At 41.1% G+C, this 19564-nt stretch overlaps 4 protein-coding genes across 4 annotated transcripts; 3 read left to right on the top strand and 1 right to left on the bottom strand.

Annotated features, from left to right (window-relative positions):
* Window positions 1-150: 150 nt before the first annotated feature.
* On the bottom strand, window positions 151-4239 carry si:ch211-212k18.15 (probable E3 ubiquitin-protein ligase ARI5). Its single transcript, XM_041965345.1, has 4 exons — window positions 3184-4239; window positions 2772-2872; window positions 1740-1907; window positions 151-1187 (listed from the first exon to the last, which is right to left on the bottom strand). The coding sequence occupies exons 1-4, from the start codon at window positions 3272-3274 to the stop codon at window positions 732-734; spliced, it is 816 nt and encodes a 271-aa protein (XP_041821279.1). The 5' UTR covers window positions 3275-4239; the 3' UTR covers window positions 151-731.
* On the top strand, window positions 3392-5158 carry zgc:194655 (uncharacterized protein LOC794380 homolog). Its single transcript, XM_041965346.1, has 3 exons — window positions 3392-3411; window positions 3990-4193; window positions 4867-5158. Exons 2-3 carry the CDS (start codon window positions 4049-4051, stop codon window positions 4998-5000), a joined length of 279 nt encoding a protein of 92 aa, XP_041821280.1. The 5' UTR covers window positions 3392-3411; window positions 3990-4048; the 3' UTR covers window positions 5001-5158.
* Window positions 5159-6233: 1075 nt separating this feature from the next.
* On the top strand, window positions 6234-12033 carry LOC121626668. The gene is made up of 10 exons (XM_041965303.1): window positions 6234-6409; window positions 6509-6621; window positions 6800-6870; window positions 6951-7076; window positions 8090-8185; window positions 8312-8443; window positions 8536-8658; window positions 8754-8785; window positions 9865-9905; window positions 9995-12033. Exons 1-10 carry the CDS (start codon window positions 6294-6296, stop codon window positions 11452-11454), a joined length of 2310 nt encoding a protein of 769 aa, XP_041821237.1. The 5' UTR covers window positions 6234-6293; the 3' UTR covers window positions 11455-12033.
* Window positions 12034-12874: 841 nt separating this feature from the next.
* oxa1l (OXA1L mitochondrial inner membrane protein) lies at window positions 12875-19521 on the top strand. The gene is made up of 11 exons (XM_041964505.1): window positions 12875-12994; window positions 14694-14828; window positions 15661-15771; window positions 15869-16139; window positions 16315-16458; window positions 16579-16664; window positions 17071-17235; window positions 17423-17527; window positions 17659-17821; window positions 17963-18043; window positions 19244-19521. Exons 1-11 carry the CDS (start codon window positions 12884-12886, stop codon window positions 19360-19362), a joined length of 1491 nt encoding a protein of 496 aa, XP_041820439.1. The 5' UTR covers window positions 12875-12883; the 3' UTR covers window positions 19363-19521.
* The last annotated feature ends 43 nt before the right edge of the window (window positions 19522-19564 follow it).

The raw sequence follows: 19564 nt of genomic DNA, 5'->3' as shown, positions 1-19564 counted from the left end.
TGTTATTATACGTTTTTAATGACGAATGACTGCATGAACACATACTGCAGTCGACGCTGCACTTAACAGGAGCCCCTCAAGTAGCTGTGAGGGAATTCAAGCGAAACACTGCCCCCTTGTGTCTGCATTAGTAACTTTGATAACAGAGGGAATTATGGGAAACAAAGTAAGGAGTAATATGTATTTTTTATTCATTGAAATCCTGACACCCTAATGTTTGCTTCATTTAGTGTTTCGAGATGAACAAGTGAAGAACAAGAACAAGCTATTCTTCTGCCTCTGAAAAAATCAGGTTTTGTTCTGCATGAAAGCTCATGCAGGTATGCACATTTATAGAATCTTGCATCACACGTGGATAAATGTTATTATTTTGTTTATTTTGTTATTTAACTTTGTTCAACATGCAGGAAAATGTTTGGTTTAGACATCAAATAGACACTCTGCATTCATGTAATAGGAACCTTCATTAAGTGATACAGTTATTAATGATTACTGAGCACAGGTCAAATCTAAGGAAGCAGCCTTCATTACAAACAGTGCATTATACAACATTATGACAAAATACAGCTGATATTTTTAATGTTCACAATGTATATGAACAAAAAAGCTTAGAAGCTTCAGCTGCAAGAAGAATCTTACAATGAAATCCAACAGGAAAAGCATAGTATAGTGTGACAGAAGAAGCCTGAAAGATACATCATGAGCAGTGAACGTGTCTGCAAAATCCCCTCTTAGTTTCTGTGCCACACAGGTATGGAGGTCTGTCTGGGAGCAACACCATCGCTGCAGGGGATGAAGTAAGAGCTCGTCTCCAGGCACTCACGTTTGAGCTTCAGGCACACGAAGCAGAACTCGATCTGACAGCGTGGGCAGATGATGTTCTTGCAGCCCGTTTTGTCGTGCTCCACCCTCTGACCACAGGTGGGACAGGCCCGGATGGAGGGACACGCGTGGACCCCCTCCACCTGAGGGAGGTCGGTCGTCTTGCAGTTCTTGAGAAGCTCGAGGTCGTGGTTGACGCAGCCATCGTTGTCGCAGCGGTCAGAGCGTGGAGCTTTACCTTTCCACGGCTTCAGACACTGCCAGCAGAACTCGTAAGCCTTCTTCTTGTCTGCTCTGCAGACTATGCACTGCACATTGAGGTTCATCAGGTCCTCTCTCTCCACATAGGATTTGCACCCAGGACACTGTTGGACAGGATGCGGGAATCATTAAACATTTTGAGAAATACATTTTGTGGCTTTATTGTGGAGAGTTAAATAAGAAGATTGATACCACTCTCAGATCTCTCTGTTAATATTTAGCTGGAGCCAGCACAACTTTAGCTTAGCTTAGCATGAAGACAGAAAGCAAGGGGAAACAGCTAGCCTGGCTGTGTGCAAAAGTAGCAAAATCTGCCTGTCTGCACCTCTAAAGCTCACTAATGAACATATCTCATTTGTTGAATCTGTACAGAAACTGACAATTAAAAAAGACACATGCTAGTTCTTTCTTATGTTTTTGCCTAGCAACTAGTTTAAAGGTGCTAGGACAGAGCCACGTTAGCTGTCTCCCCTGCTGAGTTAAGCTAGCTCCACCTAAATATTCACCGTACAGACATGAAGGTGTCGTCTATCTTCTCATCTAAGCATCTGCAACAAAATTAATAAGCATATCCCCCAAGTTGTTCCTTTAAGTTATATGCATGTGCATGCCAGCCTCTAACTTTCTGAAGGTGGAGGCAACACCGTCACACTCACTGCCTTGAATTCACAGTACTCTGTGGCAGCCAGGCGGGCGATGTTCTCTTCAAAGTACTGCATCTCTTCAGTTGTCAGCACTGCCAGCCTGCGCACCTCTTGATAAGACCACACTGCATCACACTTGGTGCCGAGCTCTAAAGCAGGGCACTTGAATTTGTACTGGCCCTGAAATTAAAGGACAGATGATGTCATATTAACATTCAGAGATGCTGTGAACATGGCGGGGGTTGCCCTAACAACAGGCAGTTGAGAATCACAGCATAACTTAATTCTGCCATAGCTGATTTTTGGCCTCTTGGGGAGGGTAGAAACCAGTTGCAGATGTAGCATTGACATATCATCACCTTTTATATGGCTAACACTAACTGTTGCTTATTCACACATGATGTTATCACTGGTTTGGAGTCATGTTTCTGCCCATGTGGCATATGCTCAGTCCAATGTTCACTCTTGTTTTAGCTCTGTTTTTGGTCTCCACCAACCCCTGAGGAAAACATCGGACTCTTTAAGCTCCTGGATGCTCCACTCTGTTCACCGATGTCGCTAACTGTGTCTGCCTGCCGATGTGTGCGGAGCTGGTTGAGCACATTGGGTTTTAGAGCCTGTCCTCACAAGAAAAACAGTGTAGGTTGACTTTGCAAGGAGGGTATTACGGCCCATATTTATTAGTTTATTTTTACGCAGCAACCTCTAGTGGCTGTAGTAATTGTGATGGGAGCAAATAAGGAAGTCAGGAGATGCAGTATAAACAGCATGAGTGTTTGAATTTGCAGGAACGTGGGGTGGATGGATGGGCCATACTGACACAGGACATAGGTCGGGTATCAGCCTGTCTCTGATAACATTACATAAAAATGATGATGATGGTAAAGATGAACATAGTGTGCCATTGTTAATGTGAACAAAATATGCACGCCAAAATATGAAACATGGAACTTTAATAAGTTGTCAACATGCCTGTCAGACAAGAAGTAGGGCGCCACGTTTATCGGTGATGAAATGCAGTGGCAAAGAACAACAGGAAAGTACCTGATCCAGCAGGCTGCGACACCACCCGGTGAGGGACTCTGGTGTGACAGCGTGACCGCAGGACATCTCTGCTCGGAGACCCAGGTCTCCGTCCTCCGGGGCTGAGGTGCGCAACAGGAGCAGACATTGAACTAACCATCACAGTAAAATATACTGCACGTTTAACATGGAGAAAACGGACCCCACCCACCTTTCATCACACACACACAAAAAAACATGAAACTAATGTCTCACATCTCAATCTGTCGTTACATGGAATATATGCAATCCCTTTTAAATGACTGCATGAAGAAAAATAATGCACACACACAGTATTAAAGCAATGACATGCGGTAATCATAACAAGCAGGAATTTAAGAGATATTACTCCATGGTTAATAGAAACGCTGTTCAACCAGTTTTTGCTGCTTACGTAGTGGATCCAGATCATCCGGCCTGTTGACGAACCTCAGGGTCGTGTCTCTGGGGTCGTAGCTCTTCTCGTTCTGGCCCGGAGAGCTCATCTTGTTGCAGCTCCTCCGCTCGCCGTCGACCGACCTGCTGTGTTACCTTCACGGACTCCGGCAAGATTTGCACTTGTCCGGTCACTTTCAGTTTCGCCCAGGCAGTTCCAAGAAGTCACGTGAATTCAGGATCGCAGGTCGGGACAATTTATGTCACTCCATTTTTAAAAAATGTAATAATATTACTAGGTAGTCTTTTACTTTGATGCTTGGATATTATTAAACCATAGTCTTATAAAACAACCAGACTGGTAAATAAACACTTCCCTGGTCAGATGCCAAACACTGTGGGTGATTTCCACATTTCAGCGCACTGTGAAGTTCAACAGGGAAATGCATTCACAAACCGGTTGTTTTTCGGGCAGTGCACGGAAAGGCACATTCTCTAGTGTCCAAAACGTATAGGTTTAAAGGCTTTTTGTGGCAGGACTGGATGCTGTTGTGAAAAGTGAAGGCAGCAGAGAGCTTCACGTACACATTTGGTACACCTGCACGTCCGTCAAAACAACACAAGCAGCGACACAGAAAAAACATCGCCAGTATATTTCAAAGCTGTTTTTGATACTGGATGCGCATACGAGAAGAAGGAATAATGCTAATTATAGCAGCAATAATTATATCTGTTCGAAAGTGAAAGTTTTCTCAGTGCCACACGTTTTCAGCCCTCGGTTATAAACCTTAAACACACCCTGAAGTGACACTATTTCCTCTCAAGCTGCGGAACCGAGAGGAGCACACACACACAAACACACAGAGAGAGAAAACAGCACAGCAATGGGCAAAATCTACCAGGTCGTGGTGCATGGGCTACGAGGGGAGAAGCTGATCGTCGACCTGTGCAACACCGAAGAGCAGATGCAGAGCATGACGGTGCTACAGCTGAAACAAAAGATCGCGCAGAAGCTTCCCGACACCCTAGGTAAGAGCCAGACTGCAGCCGTTTGACAGGCTCGAGCCAGCCTGAGAGACGATGTGCGCGGTCCATGAAGGAGCTGAGTTTAGCCTGCGAAGTTTTGTTTGTGTTTGGCTTGTTTGCCTAATGAACAGAGCATTCCCAGGTGGAGCAAAACTTGTCCACTCCCAGGACAAAGTCCTGCATGAAACATTTTGCTGAAGGAAAATTGCAGAAGAATCAACAGCCAGGTGTACGTGAAGTATCAAAAATCAAACTACTCATCAAGCAGAATGCCTCCTTTCACAGTTGCATTGTTATATGCGGTAGCAATTATTATTGGTGCTTCTACATTTGAGTTTAATTTTAATGTTAGTTGTTGGACTTCGGGTAATGTGAAAGGTGGAAGGTGCTCTCTAGAGCCAGTGGTAGGTTTGCCTGGGCTACTGTAAAAACATGGCAGTACAACATCTCGGGCCATTATACACTAACTAAACGCAATTATGAAAATTATATTCCTTTCTGCCACGAGATCCCATAAATCCTACACGCTGGTCCTGAAAGATTTCACTCCTGGTTGATTTGGCGACACCTGTGGTTACATGTGGTAACAGCAGTTCTGTCGATTTCTGTCTTTCTATGTGTGTGTTTACTGTATGTGCCTCTGTGTGTGTGCGTGTGTGTGTGTGTGTGTGTGTAGGAGAAGGGGCTGTGCGGTTGATCTTCACAGACAAGATACTGGAAGGAGACTCCACCCTGCTCTCTGAGTATGGAATCCAGCAGCTGTCCGTAATCCAAATGGTGATGAAGGTTCCTGGAGGACTGACTGCTTGACGGACATGATCACTTCCTGCTGCCATTGCCACTACTCAATTTGCCACTATATGGAACAGCTTTTTTTTATTGTATGGGCTCTTTTATTCAATATTTCCATGTTGCCTCTAAATGTGTTCGAAAAAGATGTTGTTAAAATAAAGTCGCGTTCTCTCTAATGTCTCATCATTTATTGAGTATGCGGATATGTGGAGGCCTACGCTAAAGCATGCACAGAGGCCACATCAACAGAGTATCAAACACATGCACAAAGTCTCAGTGATGTTTTTTCTGACTAATAAGGTGCATCCTGAGCATCAGGTTGGCACAACAAAATAAGGAACAGAAATGATCACGATGCAGAAAATTGGTCCCTTAAAGTTTCTGATTTGTTTAATTTTGAATCACATTACAATGACTAATTCCATAGTGAAACAGCAACAGGCCACAAGTCATTCCTGAAGTTATGGATATGAATGGATGGTTATGGGTATGTGGTATATGCTTCCACATATGATCCAGAAATAGGGTATGCGCCATTTCTCACCCTAGAAGTTGGTGCTTTCTTGACATTCCTGTCCTCCTGTAAAGCTCCTGCATCATATACGGTATGTCACAGATGGTCTTATATAAATCAGCTTCTAACCCTAACCCTAACCCTAACCCTATTTATTTTGTTATTTATTTATTTATTTAAAAGGGACAATACACAGTAATGAACATCAGTATGTGAGTACATGTGTTAATGTGTCGGAGTTAGCAAGCCTGCTAATTTACATCCGTAGTCCCTTGGCAGGTAATAGACAGACAGACACATAGGAGGTAGACGAGAAAAGAAAAGAAGGAATATAGTAATAACAGTACACAAGGAGTTCACATTAAAATACCCATTCATACATAGACATAAAGTGCAGTGTGAATTCTATGAAGTGCCGGGTGTAAAGTGCTTGTTGTTAAAGTGCAAGTGCATGGATAGTTAAATAGATCCACATGTGGGCCACCAGTGTGCTGCAAGTATCCGATGTCTTGGATACTTAGCAGCAGATGAAAAGTCCCATTCACAAATTAAGTACACAAGGATAATAGAAGATAATAAACATTTAGTATCTTGCGTAACAATATTAAACACCATCCAAAGCTTTGTGGGCCGTCTGTTAATAAATTCACTGTTTCCGACACACCTTGAACGCAGCATCCCAGCTTGTGCATTGATTAAAAGTGAAAGAGAAAGTATGCCGTGGGTTATATTTGACAGGAGACAGGGGCACTGTTGGTGTACGTCGACGATAACTTGATTTCCAGAGATCTGCGGGAATGTCTCGAAAGACTACAGTTAAATATGGTTTGTACAACCAAGGAGCAACATGTTACCTGAACAGTGTGCTGCAGGTGCTGTTCATGACCGAAGACTTCAGAGCAGCTGTGGAAAGGTTTGCCACAAAGTCCGACTTCATGCCTTCAAGATGTTCTGGAAGCTATCGTGCACCTTTTTTTTTATTTAAAAATAACGTCTATCTCTCTTTGTTTAGGAACTCCGGTGAAAATCCTGGTATTGATTGTCATCTTGCAACCTTGTTTGCTGATTTACAGGAACGAACAGCATCCACGTATAAAATCACCAAGAGGCTGAGCATCAACAGAGGTGCAGAATTGTTCATATACTGTCATTTAAGCCCCACAGATAGACAGATACACAGAGAAAATCTGATAACCCTTGTAATGATGCAGTGGGTGTTTTTCCCTATAAAGGATAAGCCAATTAAAGGTAAATACGGTCATTTTACCCCATTAATACAAATTAATTTCTGTTCTCCCCTCAGTATATGAACAGCGGGATGCTGCTGAGTACTTTGAGAAGATTTTAAGTTTGACCAGCCCCAAGGCATCGCAGGTAAAGACTTCATCCATGTTGAGGAGAATCTATTGAATGAAAATGCTTGTTTTCCAGCCTCTGTGTTTTTGTGCTTTCAGATCTTTCACGGACTGTTGACACACAAGACCATCTGTTCTGCTTGTTGTGCAGAGAATGAGACCGATGGGGCGTTTTGGCATCTTCCTCTTGCGTTGGTGGATTCCAGTAGTGAACACTATAGTGTGGTAAGGATCTAACACCCTGCAAACTTTGAAACCCAAAAATCAACCAACATGCATCATGCAAACAGACAACTTTTAAAGGTTTGGAAACAAAGAGGGTTTCAATGCAGACCTGCTTTGAAGCTAAATGTATCAGATAACTTCTTTCTATAGGTCCGCATTACGTTCTACTAATGTAGATGTCTTCAAGCATGTCACACCTGAATGGTCAGTGGTGTCACAGCAGGTGTTTTGTGTTTGATTCGTGATCATCTCATCATCAACATCTCTATAAAATTATGGCATTGTTTAGGGTCAATTATAAAATCCTACTTAACCACAGTCGTAGGCCTATGCTGTTGGGGTATTATTGGTCGATTACTATTTCCATTATACATATATAACATTATCTGTCCTAAACAGTGCTTCAGTGTTTGTGTTTATGCAGATGATGCAATTTTATAAGCCTCTCTTTTCATCTGTGAAAAGATCTGTTTGGATTTGAAGGACTCAGCTGAGTCAGACTGTCCGATGTCAGCAGGGAGGTTCTTCAGTTTGCTTTTGATGCTGTCCAATTATCACCAGTTATTATGCTGCCAGACGACAGCACGGCTGTCAACAGTCAATCACTCTTCTACTGGTTCAATGATCTGTTCAATGATAGACAGACGGCTCATACAACGACCTGCCGTGAAAATGCCTTTCAGTGCCCCTTTCTAAACAGTTTCCATGTTAAATAGCAATTCAAATGAACAGGTCTTATCTGTCAGAAGTATATGATGAAGAGGTGATGATTTGACAGCATCAACTGAGCAACGTCCCTGACAGTCTGACTCAATTGATTCCTTTAGATCCAGTTCAGTATAATTGATGAACACATTTCTTGTAGGCTGCTTTGGATAAATAACTGTAATGTAATGAATAACTGCAAACTACCCCTTCCATTTAAAACCTTTCTTGCCTTTTTATGGCTATTTTAAGTGTTTTCAATAACTATTGTTGCTTGATTGTTTGTTGTCTGGCTTTTGTTTTATGAGGTGGATGGCATTGAGGAGTATTTCAGAGCTTCAGATTTCAGCGGAGAAAACCAGATGTACTGCGACCGGTGTGATGCCAAATCTGATGCTACTATTGTGAGTAATGAGAAAACATGAACCGATTTGCACACATTCAGTCTTGCTTTGAAACAACAGTACTGAGTTCATGGTGCTTTGATAATACATGATAATAAATGTTGGGGATCTGTGTTTTTAATGCAGAAATGTGTAATAAAGCATCATCCAGAGGTTCTGATGCTGCTTTTGAAGAGGTTTGAGTTTGACTACCGCTACATGACATATGTCAAAAGCAACCGCACTGTGGATGTCCCCAGCACCCTAGAGATACCGGAGGTATAACTATATTGTATTTCAGCATTTTATCAGAACACATTGCTGTTTCATTCCTGATCCTGATGTCCATCATGTTTTCCGTTGGTGATCAGGATCAGACATACAAACTGTATGCGGTTGTGGATCATTTTGGAGATCTTAGAAGTGGACATTACACCGCGACGATCAAGGACGATGAGAGATGGTATAACTTCAATGATGACAGGGTCACAGTGGTAAGACTGACCACTTCGCCTTCAGTGTTGTTCAAAGTTACATGTTCATAGTGCTAAAAATGGATTCATGATGCTGTGATTATTCTTTTCAACAGCTTGATTGCCCAGTCCAGGTGGATGACTTAGAGTAAGTGTTAGTTCTTTGTATTTTCCTCACATACATTTTTATGTGATTTTTTCTCAAATGCGTTTTCACTAGTATATTCCCAGGTTGATGCAAAACAGTTCACTTGACTATACCACTTTTTGCTCCACCAACCCCACTGATGGCTGAAAAAAACAATACAAATATATATAATGTACATGTATGTACTGTACCTTCACAGGACTATACATCCTTACCTACCTACAATATACATGTACGTGTATGCATGTGGACATGCATGCACTGAAGCACCCTTCTATGCATTTTACATGTACATTAAAAGTAACTTTTTTTTTTTCACGTGCCCCTGTATTAACCCTCATATTGTCTTCCCATCTACTATGCACCTTTGTCTAAAATAATCATCAAATTCTGTGTTGAACCTTTTTAGTCAACGTGTTTCCAACGCATCAACATATATTTTACACTTATTTTTGTAATGTATGATATAATAGATGTAATTTTTAAAAAATTACACTTCATTTTTTATTAAAAACCCCCCAGAAATTCTGATTATTTTGACTATGGTTATGATCTGAGGCACATAAATTGATGTATTATCACAGACTGGCATATGTCGAAGTTTAGTCAGGACACTGTTTTGAAATAATGTAAAATTTTTTAATGGCAGCAAATACTCACACCTGTTGTCCTCCCTGGTCAAAATTGACCCGGTGTGGTTTGACTGTTTATAAAGCACAAAGTATAAATGTGTGTGTGTGTGTGTGTGTGTGTGTGTGTGTGTGTGTGTGTTTATTGTACTGGAAAGCACAATAGTATGATCCATTATACCACAGATGGTACAGATGGTGCCAGATGCTATACATTTTAATAAAACAGACATAATTCAAAGAATATAGTCAGAATTAATTTAACTTGCAAAGAGCACAGTTTGGAACCATCCATGTCATTTTCAAGCAATTATATGAGAGAAAACCATAGTTATGATATGCAAACACTTGAGAACGGGTCAAAATTGACCCGAAGACAACAGGAGGGTTAAACTCATTTTTGCTGTATTTGAAAATTATGCCACCTTCTTTTTACTTTTCCCTCACTAGGTCCAACAGTGCTTATCTTCTTTTCTACAGGAAAATTAATGGTAAGAGGGCAAACATTTTCATCATGCTAAGTAACGTGCATTGTGAATGACTGTTTTTCATTTGTTTTGATATTGTACCTACTTTCCAGTGCCTGCTGCAGATTTGTGTACTCAAGACATCAGGGAGGTGTCTATTCCTGGAGGCGTCCCACCTGCTATCAATAACATCTATGACCAGTGTGAAGATGTGAAGATGAGAGAGGAGGCTGAGGGAGCAACAGAAGCGGGTAGAGAACCTGCAGTAAATGTCCATAAAGTAACATTAATTGAAGACAGTGTTGGGTCTAGAGAAGAGTGGCTACCACCTGACCCCTGCTACAATGCAGAGGATGAGGGAGTTTATGCCAGACAGAGCGTACTATACAATCATGAGGAGGAAAGGAAAGGCTTGCATTATCTTCAAGATGCTGATGCTGAAAACCAGAGGGATGAGGGGGACATAAAAACAGAAGATGTGGGAGGAAGTACAGAGGCTGGTGACCCAGCTCAGAGGAGAGAAACCGTATCTAGAGAAAGTCAGCTTGGAGGGAGTTTCAAGGATCAGGACAGACAGAGGAGACCACAGGAGGGTCTGGAGGGTGATGACAACGCATCGTTCAACGATCACAAGTATAAACAGGAAGTCAGCAACATGCATGTGAGACAGGAGTGTCCTCAACATGTTTGTGTGGAGATGCAGACAGATCAGGAAATGATGGTAATGGATGTAAGTAGAGTCAAGGACGGAAAGATGGAAGGTGATGACCAGTCAGAAAGCAGAGGAAGAGCTTTGCCGAAATACCTTGACAGGCACGCAGAGCATCGGGACAATGACGGATTAGATGTTAGACAGAACATAAATGAAGATCTGTGGGGAACGCAGAAAACTGGACAACATTATGGAGAACAGGGAGATGAGGAAAGGATGGAAATCGATGTTGAGGTAGAAAAGGAAGGAAAAACTGGAGCAGATGAAAGGAGGATGGCACCAGAGAGTGGAAAGCTCTTGAAGAAATATGATCTCTGCTATTATATTCTGAGCTGTGAAAGAGGTCAAGAGAGAGAGGAGAAGAGGGGAGCTCAGGGAGTCAACGAACGATGGAGAGGAGATGATAAACATGCACAAATGAGAGAAACATCGGAGAGACATCAACACTTTGGTCAGGATGTAGACGGTCAGAACAGATCAGAGCAGCGCATCACCACTACACATACAAGACAGCAGCAGGAAAATAAAAGAGATGAACGTATCCAAAACCGAGCAGACTCTTCACTGCGACGAGCAGGATCCGCAGGAAGCAGAAGACCGACAGACGATTGGGGAGTCGGCAGTGTTGAAAAGACTCAACCAAAAGCAGGATTTGTGCCTGATGCGCAAGTAGAAGCTGCTGGAATAAAACATGCAATAAAAAAAAGAGGTGCACGTGAGAAGAAAAGAAGATGGTGGCACCACTCGTCCCCTCTGAAGCAACTCGGAAAGGAAAAACACAAGAAGAAAAAGACCACCGGGTGTTTTTCTTTATTTCGGAAAAGCCGGAAAACTGCAGATCTGACATCAGAGTCGGATTGAGTTGAAATACAGGCTTTGTTCAAGATAAGACAAATTGTTCTTTTTGGTTAATGCAGTTTCAACTTAGTCTATTATGAAAATCACCTTTTCTCAGGACAAGAAAAACATTCGAACATCACATTCATGTTCAGTTTGTTTGAAATCACCTCCAAAGACCCAATGATTGTACTCTTTTTGCCTTTTGTTGCTCTTCTCACTTTCTTCAAATTTATACATTTGAGGCGATTACATTATATTTTCTTGTTATTAACGTTTTTTTGTTGTTAGATAGATGGCAGTGAATGCAACATCTAATATGACTTCAAACAAGCGATTGTGTGACGAAATATATTAAAACATACATCTTTGAATAGATGTTTAATTAACATATTTCATTTTATTTTTACTTTGAATGCATTTTCTTATTTTACTTTTATCACTAGTTTAAATTGATTATGCAATCTACACTTGTAAACTATTACAGCCGTGCCCTCCAACTGATGCTTTAGCTGTGATGTTAATTACGTTGAACCAAACCGTTGTGTTGTTGTTTACCTTTGTGTAATTCACTTGATTTTGAAATGAATGAATGAATGATGATGAAAAATAAGAGAAAATAAGAATTGCTTCAATGTACTGTCTCTGTGAAAAGTCAGAAGACATGTCAAAAGACATAATCACTAAAATCGTAGCCTTTGGGGGCAGAGTCTGGTATTCACAACCTCAACCTGTGAGACTTTCATTTGTTCTGTGTCAGTGTTACATGTCACTGTGATTTGATTTTCACTTTCAGTGTCACACATTTACAGGAATACAGGCTACATCTGAGCAGTCAGCTGATGTTTTCCATATAATTTATATCTCGTTTTTTTAATGGTGCTGAAGCTGTAAACTACTTTGGGACGATTTGCCATGATTGTTTCATATTAATGACATGTGGCCATACTATTTAATAAAAAAAAGTGGTGCACATTAGAAAAAAAGACGATGGTGAGGCAAAACTGAAAAGCAAAGAAATAGAACAAAACTACTCTATATTTTTCAATTTTAAAACGGCCAGAAGAAAAAAAATGCAGACTTCAGATTACAGAGTTGGAATACGATCTATGTGATCCACAAGCCTATTTTTTTTTTTTTAAGTTTTGAATTGATACCTTGCAATTTTTAAAATACACTGCATTGATAATCACATAATGTTTGTCTTTTGTGTCTTTTACAGTTTCTTCATATTAAAAACGATAAGTCTCCAGAATTAAAAAGTAGACAACCTCAAACTTGTTTAACAGTACAGTACTTGAGTAAATGTACTTATTTTGCCAGTGGTAATGAGTGTTTAGTGTGTCTTGACGTTGCATTTTATGTGAACAGAATGATACCACACTGTTTAGCCTGTTGTGAACAGCCACGAAGATTGACTCCTCGCGCTTTCCGTAGCAGCTTCTTTTCCAACATGGCTGCTATCAGGAGCGGGGTGACTCCGACTTGCCTGGTGAGGTGTTTCCTGAGACAAACTGGAAAACCGAAACTGGGCAGCCATCCTCTCTCAGATGTTTGGAACCATGTAGGTCTCGTTTACAGTTTTACATCTCATGCTTAACCCCTGCTTCTGAAACAAAGACGCAAGCAGCGACTTTCCTCGGCTAGCTCGCTAGCCGGCTGCCGTCCTCACTGCGCAGTTATGAGCGCATGCCTTCTGTGTGACTTTGACAGGAGCAGTCTCTCTAGTGAAGACTGAGTCCTCCGATGTTTAATATAACTGTTAAATCACCATTTTTTTAGACAATAACACGACTCTTGTGGCTAGAAGCGGAGTGCATGACGTGCTTTGGACAAACATTTGTTTTTACATTATTTAACTAAGTGTGTGAACATCTGTGTGGCTCCACAGGCTAGCAGGGCTTTTAGCAGCTGCTAGCTTGGCAACAACTAACGTTTCTCCTGAAGTAAAGATACTAGGGGTTGTTGCTCTGCCATTATTACATTTGCCTTAGCTGTGCTTCCACCACAGCTCTAAAGCTAAGCTAGCGAACTTGTGGTTAAGTAACAGCTAGATGCTGTCTCCTGTAGAAGTCACTTAGCTAAATACCACTAGTGGTCGCTGTTTTTTTTTTTTTTTTTTTTTGGCTAAGCTTACACCTGCTGCACACCTGATTGTCTGAGGTTTGCAGTTAAAGGTCACAGCTCAGATCAATTGATTAATTTCTAAAAGTTAAAAACTTTTGTCATAGATTTCTGTGTGAAGGCAGTTGTGTCAGGTGACAAACCAATGCAATATTATTATTAAAATAACACTTCCTTGATGCATTTTTGACAGGAAAGAGGATTACCTGACAAACTCAGGAGCTCAATTTTGAGCAACAGCGTTTGAATTAATGTTAATATGATCAAACTTCAAGTTCAGTACGTGTGGGAGATCTCAGTAATAGGCAGGTGAATCACCTGTGAATTGTTCTGTTATCTGAGGTTATAAGTGGTGTACAACAGACAATCATAGATCATTTGCATTAACGGTATATTGTGAGAAAATGTCATTTTTGTTGATAGTCAAAAGTACAACTAGACTATAAAATAAGCACAAACTGTGTATTACTCCAGTGCGATTTCTCAATTCGTCCCCCAGCAGTTGACATAGTTGGCTGAACTGGAAAATCTGAAGTCTGAACTTCTGTCATTATTGTTAACAGAGGAAAATATGAAAAATCAACATAAAGCATTGTCATGCGGCTCTCCTCTGATTCAGGCTACTTATAATTCATCCAATTTAGGTGCAGTTTAGCTGAGATTCAGCTGAACCTGTGCTCAACTGGAAAGAAACAAAAAGGTTGGGGCCTGCAACTTGATTAGCTGCTGCTTGATTAACTTGTGTTGATCAGTTAATGTGGGAAAAAACATCAACCTCTCAGAGGCCATTGCTGATTGTGTCAAACCCACAGTATTAAACCTGATGACTTCAATGTACAATGATAGAAAATCAAGTAGTAGTGTACCTTTTGTGCTTAATAAATGACTGCAGTGATTAATCAAAATACAAAATTGTCTGACGATTAATCGCTTATTTAGTGCATAATTTTTCCAGTAATCAGGTTCAACTTAGAAAGCAGCTGCGATTTAAAGCCTTGAAAGTTCAGGCTTAGCTGAACCTATTCTGAACAGAAGCCATGCTATCTGACACAGCAGCAGCCCCCATGTGTGTCATCAGGTTTTTGTGCATTGTGGAAAGTGTGCGTCTGGCTGACACTCTGCGTCTGGTTTACAAACAGCGGTTGCTCCAGAGGTCCTATCTGCACACAGTGTTTGAGTGTCGCAGTCCTGCCGGCAGGACTCTGCTGGGACGCAGACAGCATGGGAAGCTCCTCTGGGTGAACGCCGCAGCAGTCAGACACAACAGCTCTCAGGTGAGTTGGCATGCAGGTTATCAGTCTAATAGAAAAGCAGCACTGAACCTCATTGGAGCTCAAGAGGAAAGAGTGAGAGTATTGTGTTTGGGCTCAGTCTGCAATTTTTTGTTAACCACACGAGATTAAGATATATTCAGATATGTCATTTGATAGTTTAGGATTACCAGAACTTTAGATATGGGCCTGATTTTCTGCCCTGTTGTGCACAACCATCTGTGATGTGAACAAATGTGTACCAAAGTTTTGTTATAATGCTGTCAGCAGCATTATAACAAAACTTTGGAACAGGCTTGAGTTCTGTGTTTTTAATTTTCTTGGTCTGATTACCGTTTTATTTACACTCGCATCATGGATTGTGCTTTTTTTTTTTTCATTAAGGCCACCATTTCGTTAAGAACATAAACCTGCATCACAAGAACTGTCAAATTGTTTGTTCAGTCGTCAGTATTTTCTTAACACATTGCATAGTGAGCCAGTGTTAGTGAGAAAAATTTACAGTGAAATGTTGATAATAATATGACTCATTATTGCATTTCTGTATTAAATATCTGTTTAAAACCAAAAAAAAGGTGTTTTATTGTGGAGGTATGCTACAAGATTTGTAAGCAGTTTGTGTTGTACGAGTGCCTCCAGTTAGTTTTATAGTTTCCATTTCTTGAGATGTTACATTTTTCTGTGTTTTTGTTTTGGAAGTTTTCAAATCCATGAAAGTGGATCGAATCATGTTGTGCACCAAATCTTTAACGTGAAGTGTAACTAAACAGCTGTTGTTGAATGATTCGTTACACCTGTACCATGTTGATATTGAATGAAGTATTGATGTTTCTAGAGTCCACCTGAGGATGGAAGCCTGGCAGCTCCAGTGGTGGAGGCTTCTGGCCTTCCAGTCTCTCTGCCTGCTGACTCTTCGCCTATCATCACACAACCAATCAGCGAGCAGGTGGCCGAGACTACATCTGAAATTAGATTGTCTATCTAAGGCCTCTAATTGCCTTCTCACTTAAATGACGTGATTCCATTTCCATTTATATTTTCAGATTCCAGTTCACAACTCTCCTCCTCCTCCGGTCTTGGATGCCTGCCCTGAACTAGCGTCTGCTGTCCCCACCCCTGTTTTAACGCAGCCTATCATTGAGCAGGTGGCTGACGCTGCGCCAACTGCGGTGGAGGTCCTGCAGGCCGTGACTACAGAACCCAGTTTAGCAGAGCTGGGATTGGCCAGCCACACACCAGTGGGGCTGATACAGAACTTGTTAGAGTTTATGCACGTGGATCTTGGTTTGCCCTGGTGGGGGGCCATTGTTGTTGGTAAATAGAGACAAAAATCAACTATTTATACATCAATGTTTCAGCATGCAGGCTTTTTGGGAAAGTAGTCAAGGCTGGTTATATCAGGATCTAAGGGGGGTGTTTTCTTCAGTCTTCAAACAATGACCACTATATTTCTTCTTCCTGTTTCTTTTAATCCCTCACCATCTTATAGGAACGGTGTTGGCTCGTCTGACTGTGTTTCCAGTCATTGTGAAGGGCCAGAGGGAGGCAGCCAAGCTGAACAATGTCCTGCCTGAGATAACCAAACTCACTAACAGGATGAATGAGGCCAAACAGAGTGGAAACAAATTTGACTGTAAATATTTGCTCCTCTTTTTTCGTTACCTTCGTCTTTTCAGCCAAATGTTAGATTATGCTGTGCTTGTGAAAATCCAGCTTTGTCAACTGGTTAAGAACTGTTGTTTGCATGTTACAGTCGCCAAAGCCTACTCTGACCTGAACTTGTTCCAGAAGAAGCATGATGTAAATCCTCTCCGTGGATTCCTTGTTCCTCTGGTGCAGGTCAGTTTATATCTTTGTACTGGTTTCCCTGTTTCATTGTAATGGTCTATGACACTTGCAGACTTCTTTATATCTCACTTGCATATTGTAGCATAAAGACAGAAAAATAGCAAATATATACGTAACGTAGAGTAGTCCACCAATAATGCACTAATCAAAGAATATGTAACTTGTGGTAACAATTATAATGTAGCAAATACAAATATGACCAAAAGTGTCTCTGAGTAACTTAAACATGTACCAGTATTGACTTTAAGTGTTTATTTATCAGTATATCTAAGACACCAAGTTTGCCTTTTAGCATTTTGCCATTTTAAACAAAAAATATATATTGTTGTTGAAGTATGACATAAGTTTTGTAAGCTTGTTTTGACATATTGTGTAACTTACCTGTCTGTTCCCACAGGCACCAATCTTCATCTCCTTCTTCATTGCACTGAGGAAGATGGCCTATTTGCCGGTGCCCAGCTTGCAGACAGGAGGCACGCTCTGGTTTCTAGACCTGACAGCATCAGATCCTTTTTACATCCTGCCTTTGGCCGTCACTGGAACCATGTTCTTCATCCTGGAGGTAAGAACATTATAGTAACTGTAAAATAATACCGTACTGTATTTTTTAATGCCCTGATGCCAAAAAATGCTAATCGGGTGATCGTCGGACTGACAGATATGTGTTAGGTGGTGTTATGATCATGTGATAAGCTGTTGAATGTAATTGTGGTTTTCCTTTATAGTAATTGCACTGTCTTCTCTTTTAGTTGGGTGCAGAGTCTGGTATCGACAACCCCAACCTGCGAGCCATGAAGACTGTGTTCAGGGTCATGCCCCTAGTCATCCTCCCCCTCACCATCAACTTCCCCACGGTCAGTCTGTCGTTCACTCATTGGTTTTTGTTATACTTTTGAACGAGTTCTTGGTGTCAGGAAATACATCTGCAACATCTTAAACCAGCTGTTCAGTGTCTAAAATAATTTTCTTATCAAACAAACCTCAGGCGGTGTTTACCTACTGGCTGACCTCCAACTGCTTCTCCTTGGGTCAAGTCGCCCTGCTCAAACACCCCTGGATCAGAGACCGATTGAGGATCCCGGAGAGGATCCAACACCCGGCCTCTGCCATTCCCCAAAGTGACGGCCTCATAGAGAGCATGAAAAAGGGTTCGTGTCGAAGCATATGTCCGATAGATTACGATATACGAACATTTGCTGGATTGGTTTTTGGTAGTGTTAACTTTGGAGACAACTCAAATGTAACGCTGATCATTTTTCTCTCTGTCCAACTCTGGTTTGCTCACTCAGGCTGGAAGAATGCTCACCTTGCTCACCAGCTGCAAGAGAGGGAGAATAGAATTAAAAATCACCTGGACCTTGCAGCTAAAGGTCAGTCCCAGCAGGACTTCATCAGCTTCTCAGGGACTCAGGTTTTACTGCTTCTGTGGCTTTATTTCAGCTGTGTGCCACAGAGAAATAGCTGGCTGGAGTTGTTTCTAAGTGATGATGATAATAAGTGGAACTTGAACAGGTGGAAAAAACATATTGTTATATGGGATTTGACAAACTGTATATTAAAAAAAATGCCTAATAACTCCATGACTTAAGAAAAAATAAAAAAAAGCCCCTTGGATTAGGAGCTCTAACACACTAATGTACTGCTTATTAAAAACGTAAGCAATAAAAAAACATTTACCAAGGTTTTAAACATAATGTTCAGTTTAAGCTGAAGCTAATGTTCAGTTTAATATCTGGCTTGATATTCAGCCACTTCTTGGATAGGTTAAGGTGTGAATGTGAAAGGCTGCTGAGTGCAGTTCAGGAGACGAATACGCATTGTGAAATCTGCTGCAGATGTTGTTGTAGAGTCCACAAGGCCGTCAAACTGCACATGACTCATATGAGTGTTTGGAGGCTTGCATGTAAACTTGTCAAGGCTGAATCCCAGACAATGTCCCAAAATAACCTTTTGCTGAATTCACATCACCTATAATCACTAAAAACCTTATTAGCATTGAGTTCTGTTACTCTTTAGTTGCTGTTTTTAAACGTCAGACTAGAACCCAAACAATTATTCAACTGGATTAATAGTTACAGCATTTTTTAAGGCACAATAGCAAAACTGGATTTTCAACAGTTGCTCGGACAGAATAAGATCTTTGAAGATTACATGTTAAAGAAAATAACTGGAACAGTAATCTGTAGGATAAAGTAATAATAAGTTGTAGTCTTATGCCGGATAAACATGATTTGGGTGCCATTTTTGTATGTTTATGTTTATCGGAAAATCAACATCAGATATGAATGAAGTCTTGTTTTTTCCCCATCTTTTGTGCGCCATGTAGAGCCCTCTCACCATGTTCGGTTTACACTGTGTAAAGCAGAAACAGAAATCCTGGAGACCTCACACGAAGCAGAGCGCAGCAGAGTGTTTAGAAAATATACCGTACCTACACTTCCTGAAGGCTAGATGGCGCTGTTAGCATGATTGTGCTGTCAAGGCTTTGACTTTAAGTAACACTTCACAGACATGTACTTTCAATTTAGTGCTAAATTTGTGCTAAATCATCTCTTCGTTTGTCTCTGCAGGTCCACTGAGGCAGACTTTTACCCACAATCCCCTCAAACAGACCCCACCCGTCACTGCAGCATCAGCTAAAAGCAATGCCGATGGCAAGGTGAGGCCATGGAAGGACACTCTTGGCTAGATCAGACTGGCTGATAGCTTGACGATTTAATGATTTATGTACATATTTATGGAAGCAAGGACAGGGTAAGGGAGGGTCATCATTCTGTATTATTCTAATTAAAATGGGAAAATCTGGCTCAAAACATCCACTTTGTATGTATATTGTTATTTTGGAGTACACAATACATGAATCTACTTCCCAAGAAACATCCCTGGAGAAG

Source organism: Chelmon rostratus, chromosome 23 (genome assembly GCF_017976325.1).
Source record: "Chelmon rostratus isolate fCheRos1 chromosome 23, fCheRos1.pri, whole genome shotgun sequence".
Taxonomy (NCBI): Eukaryota; Metazoa; Chordata; class Actinopteri; order Chaetodontiformes; family Chaetodontidae; genus Chelmon; species Chelmon rostratus.
This window is presented reverse-complemented; position numbering and strand designations above follow the sequence as displayed.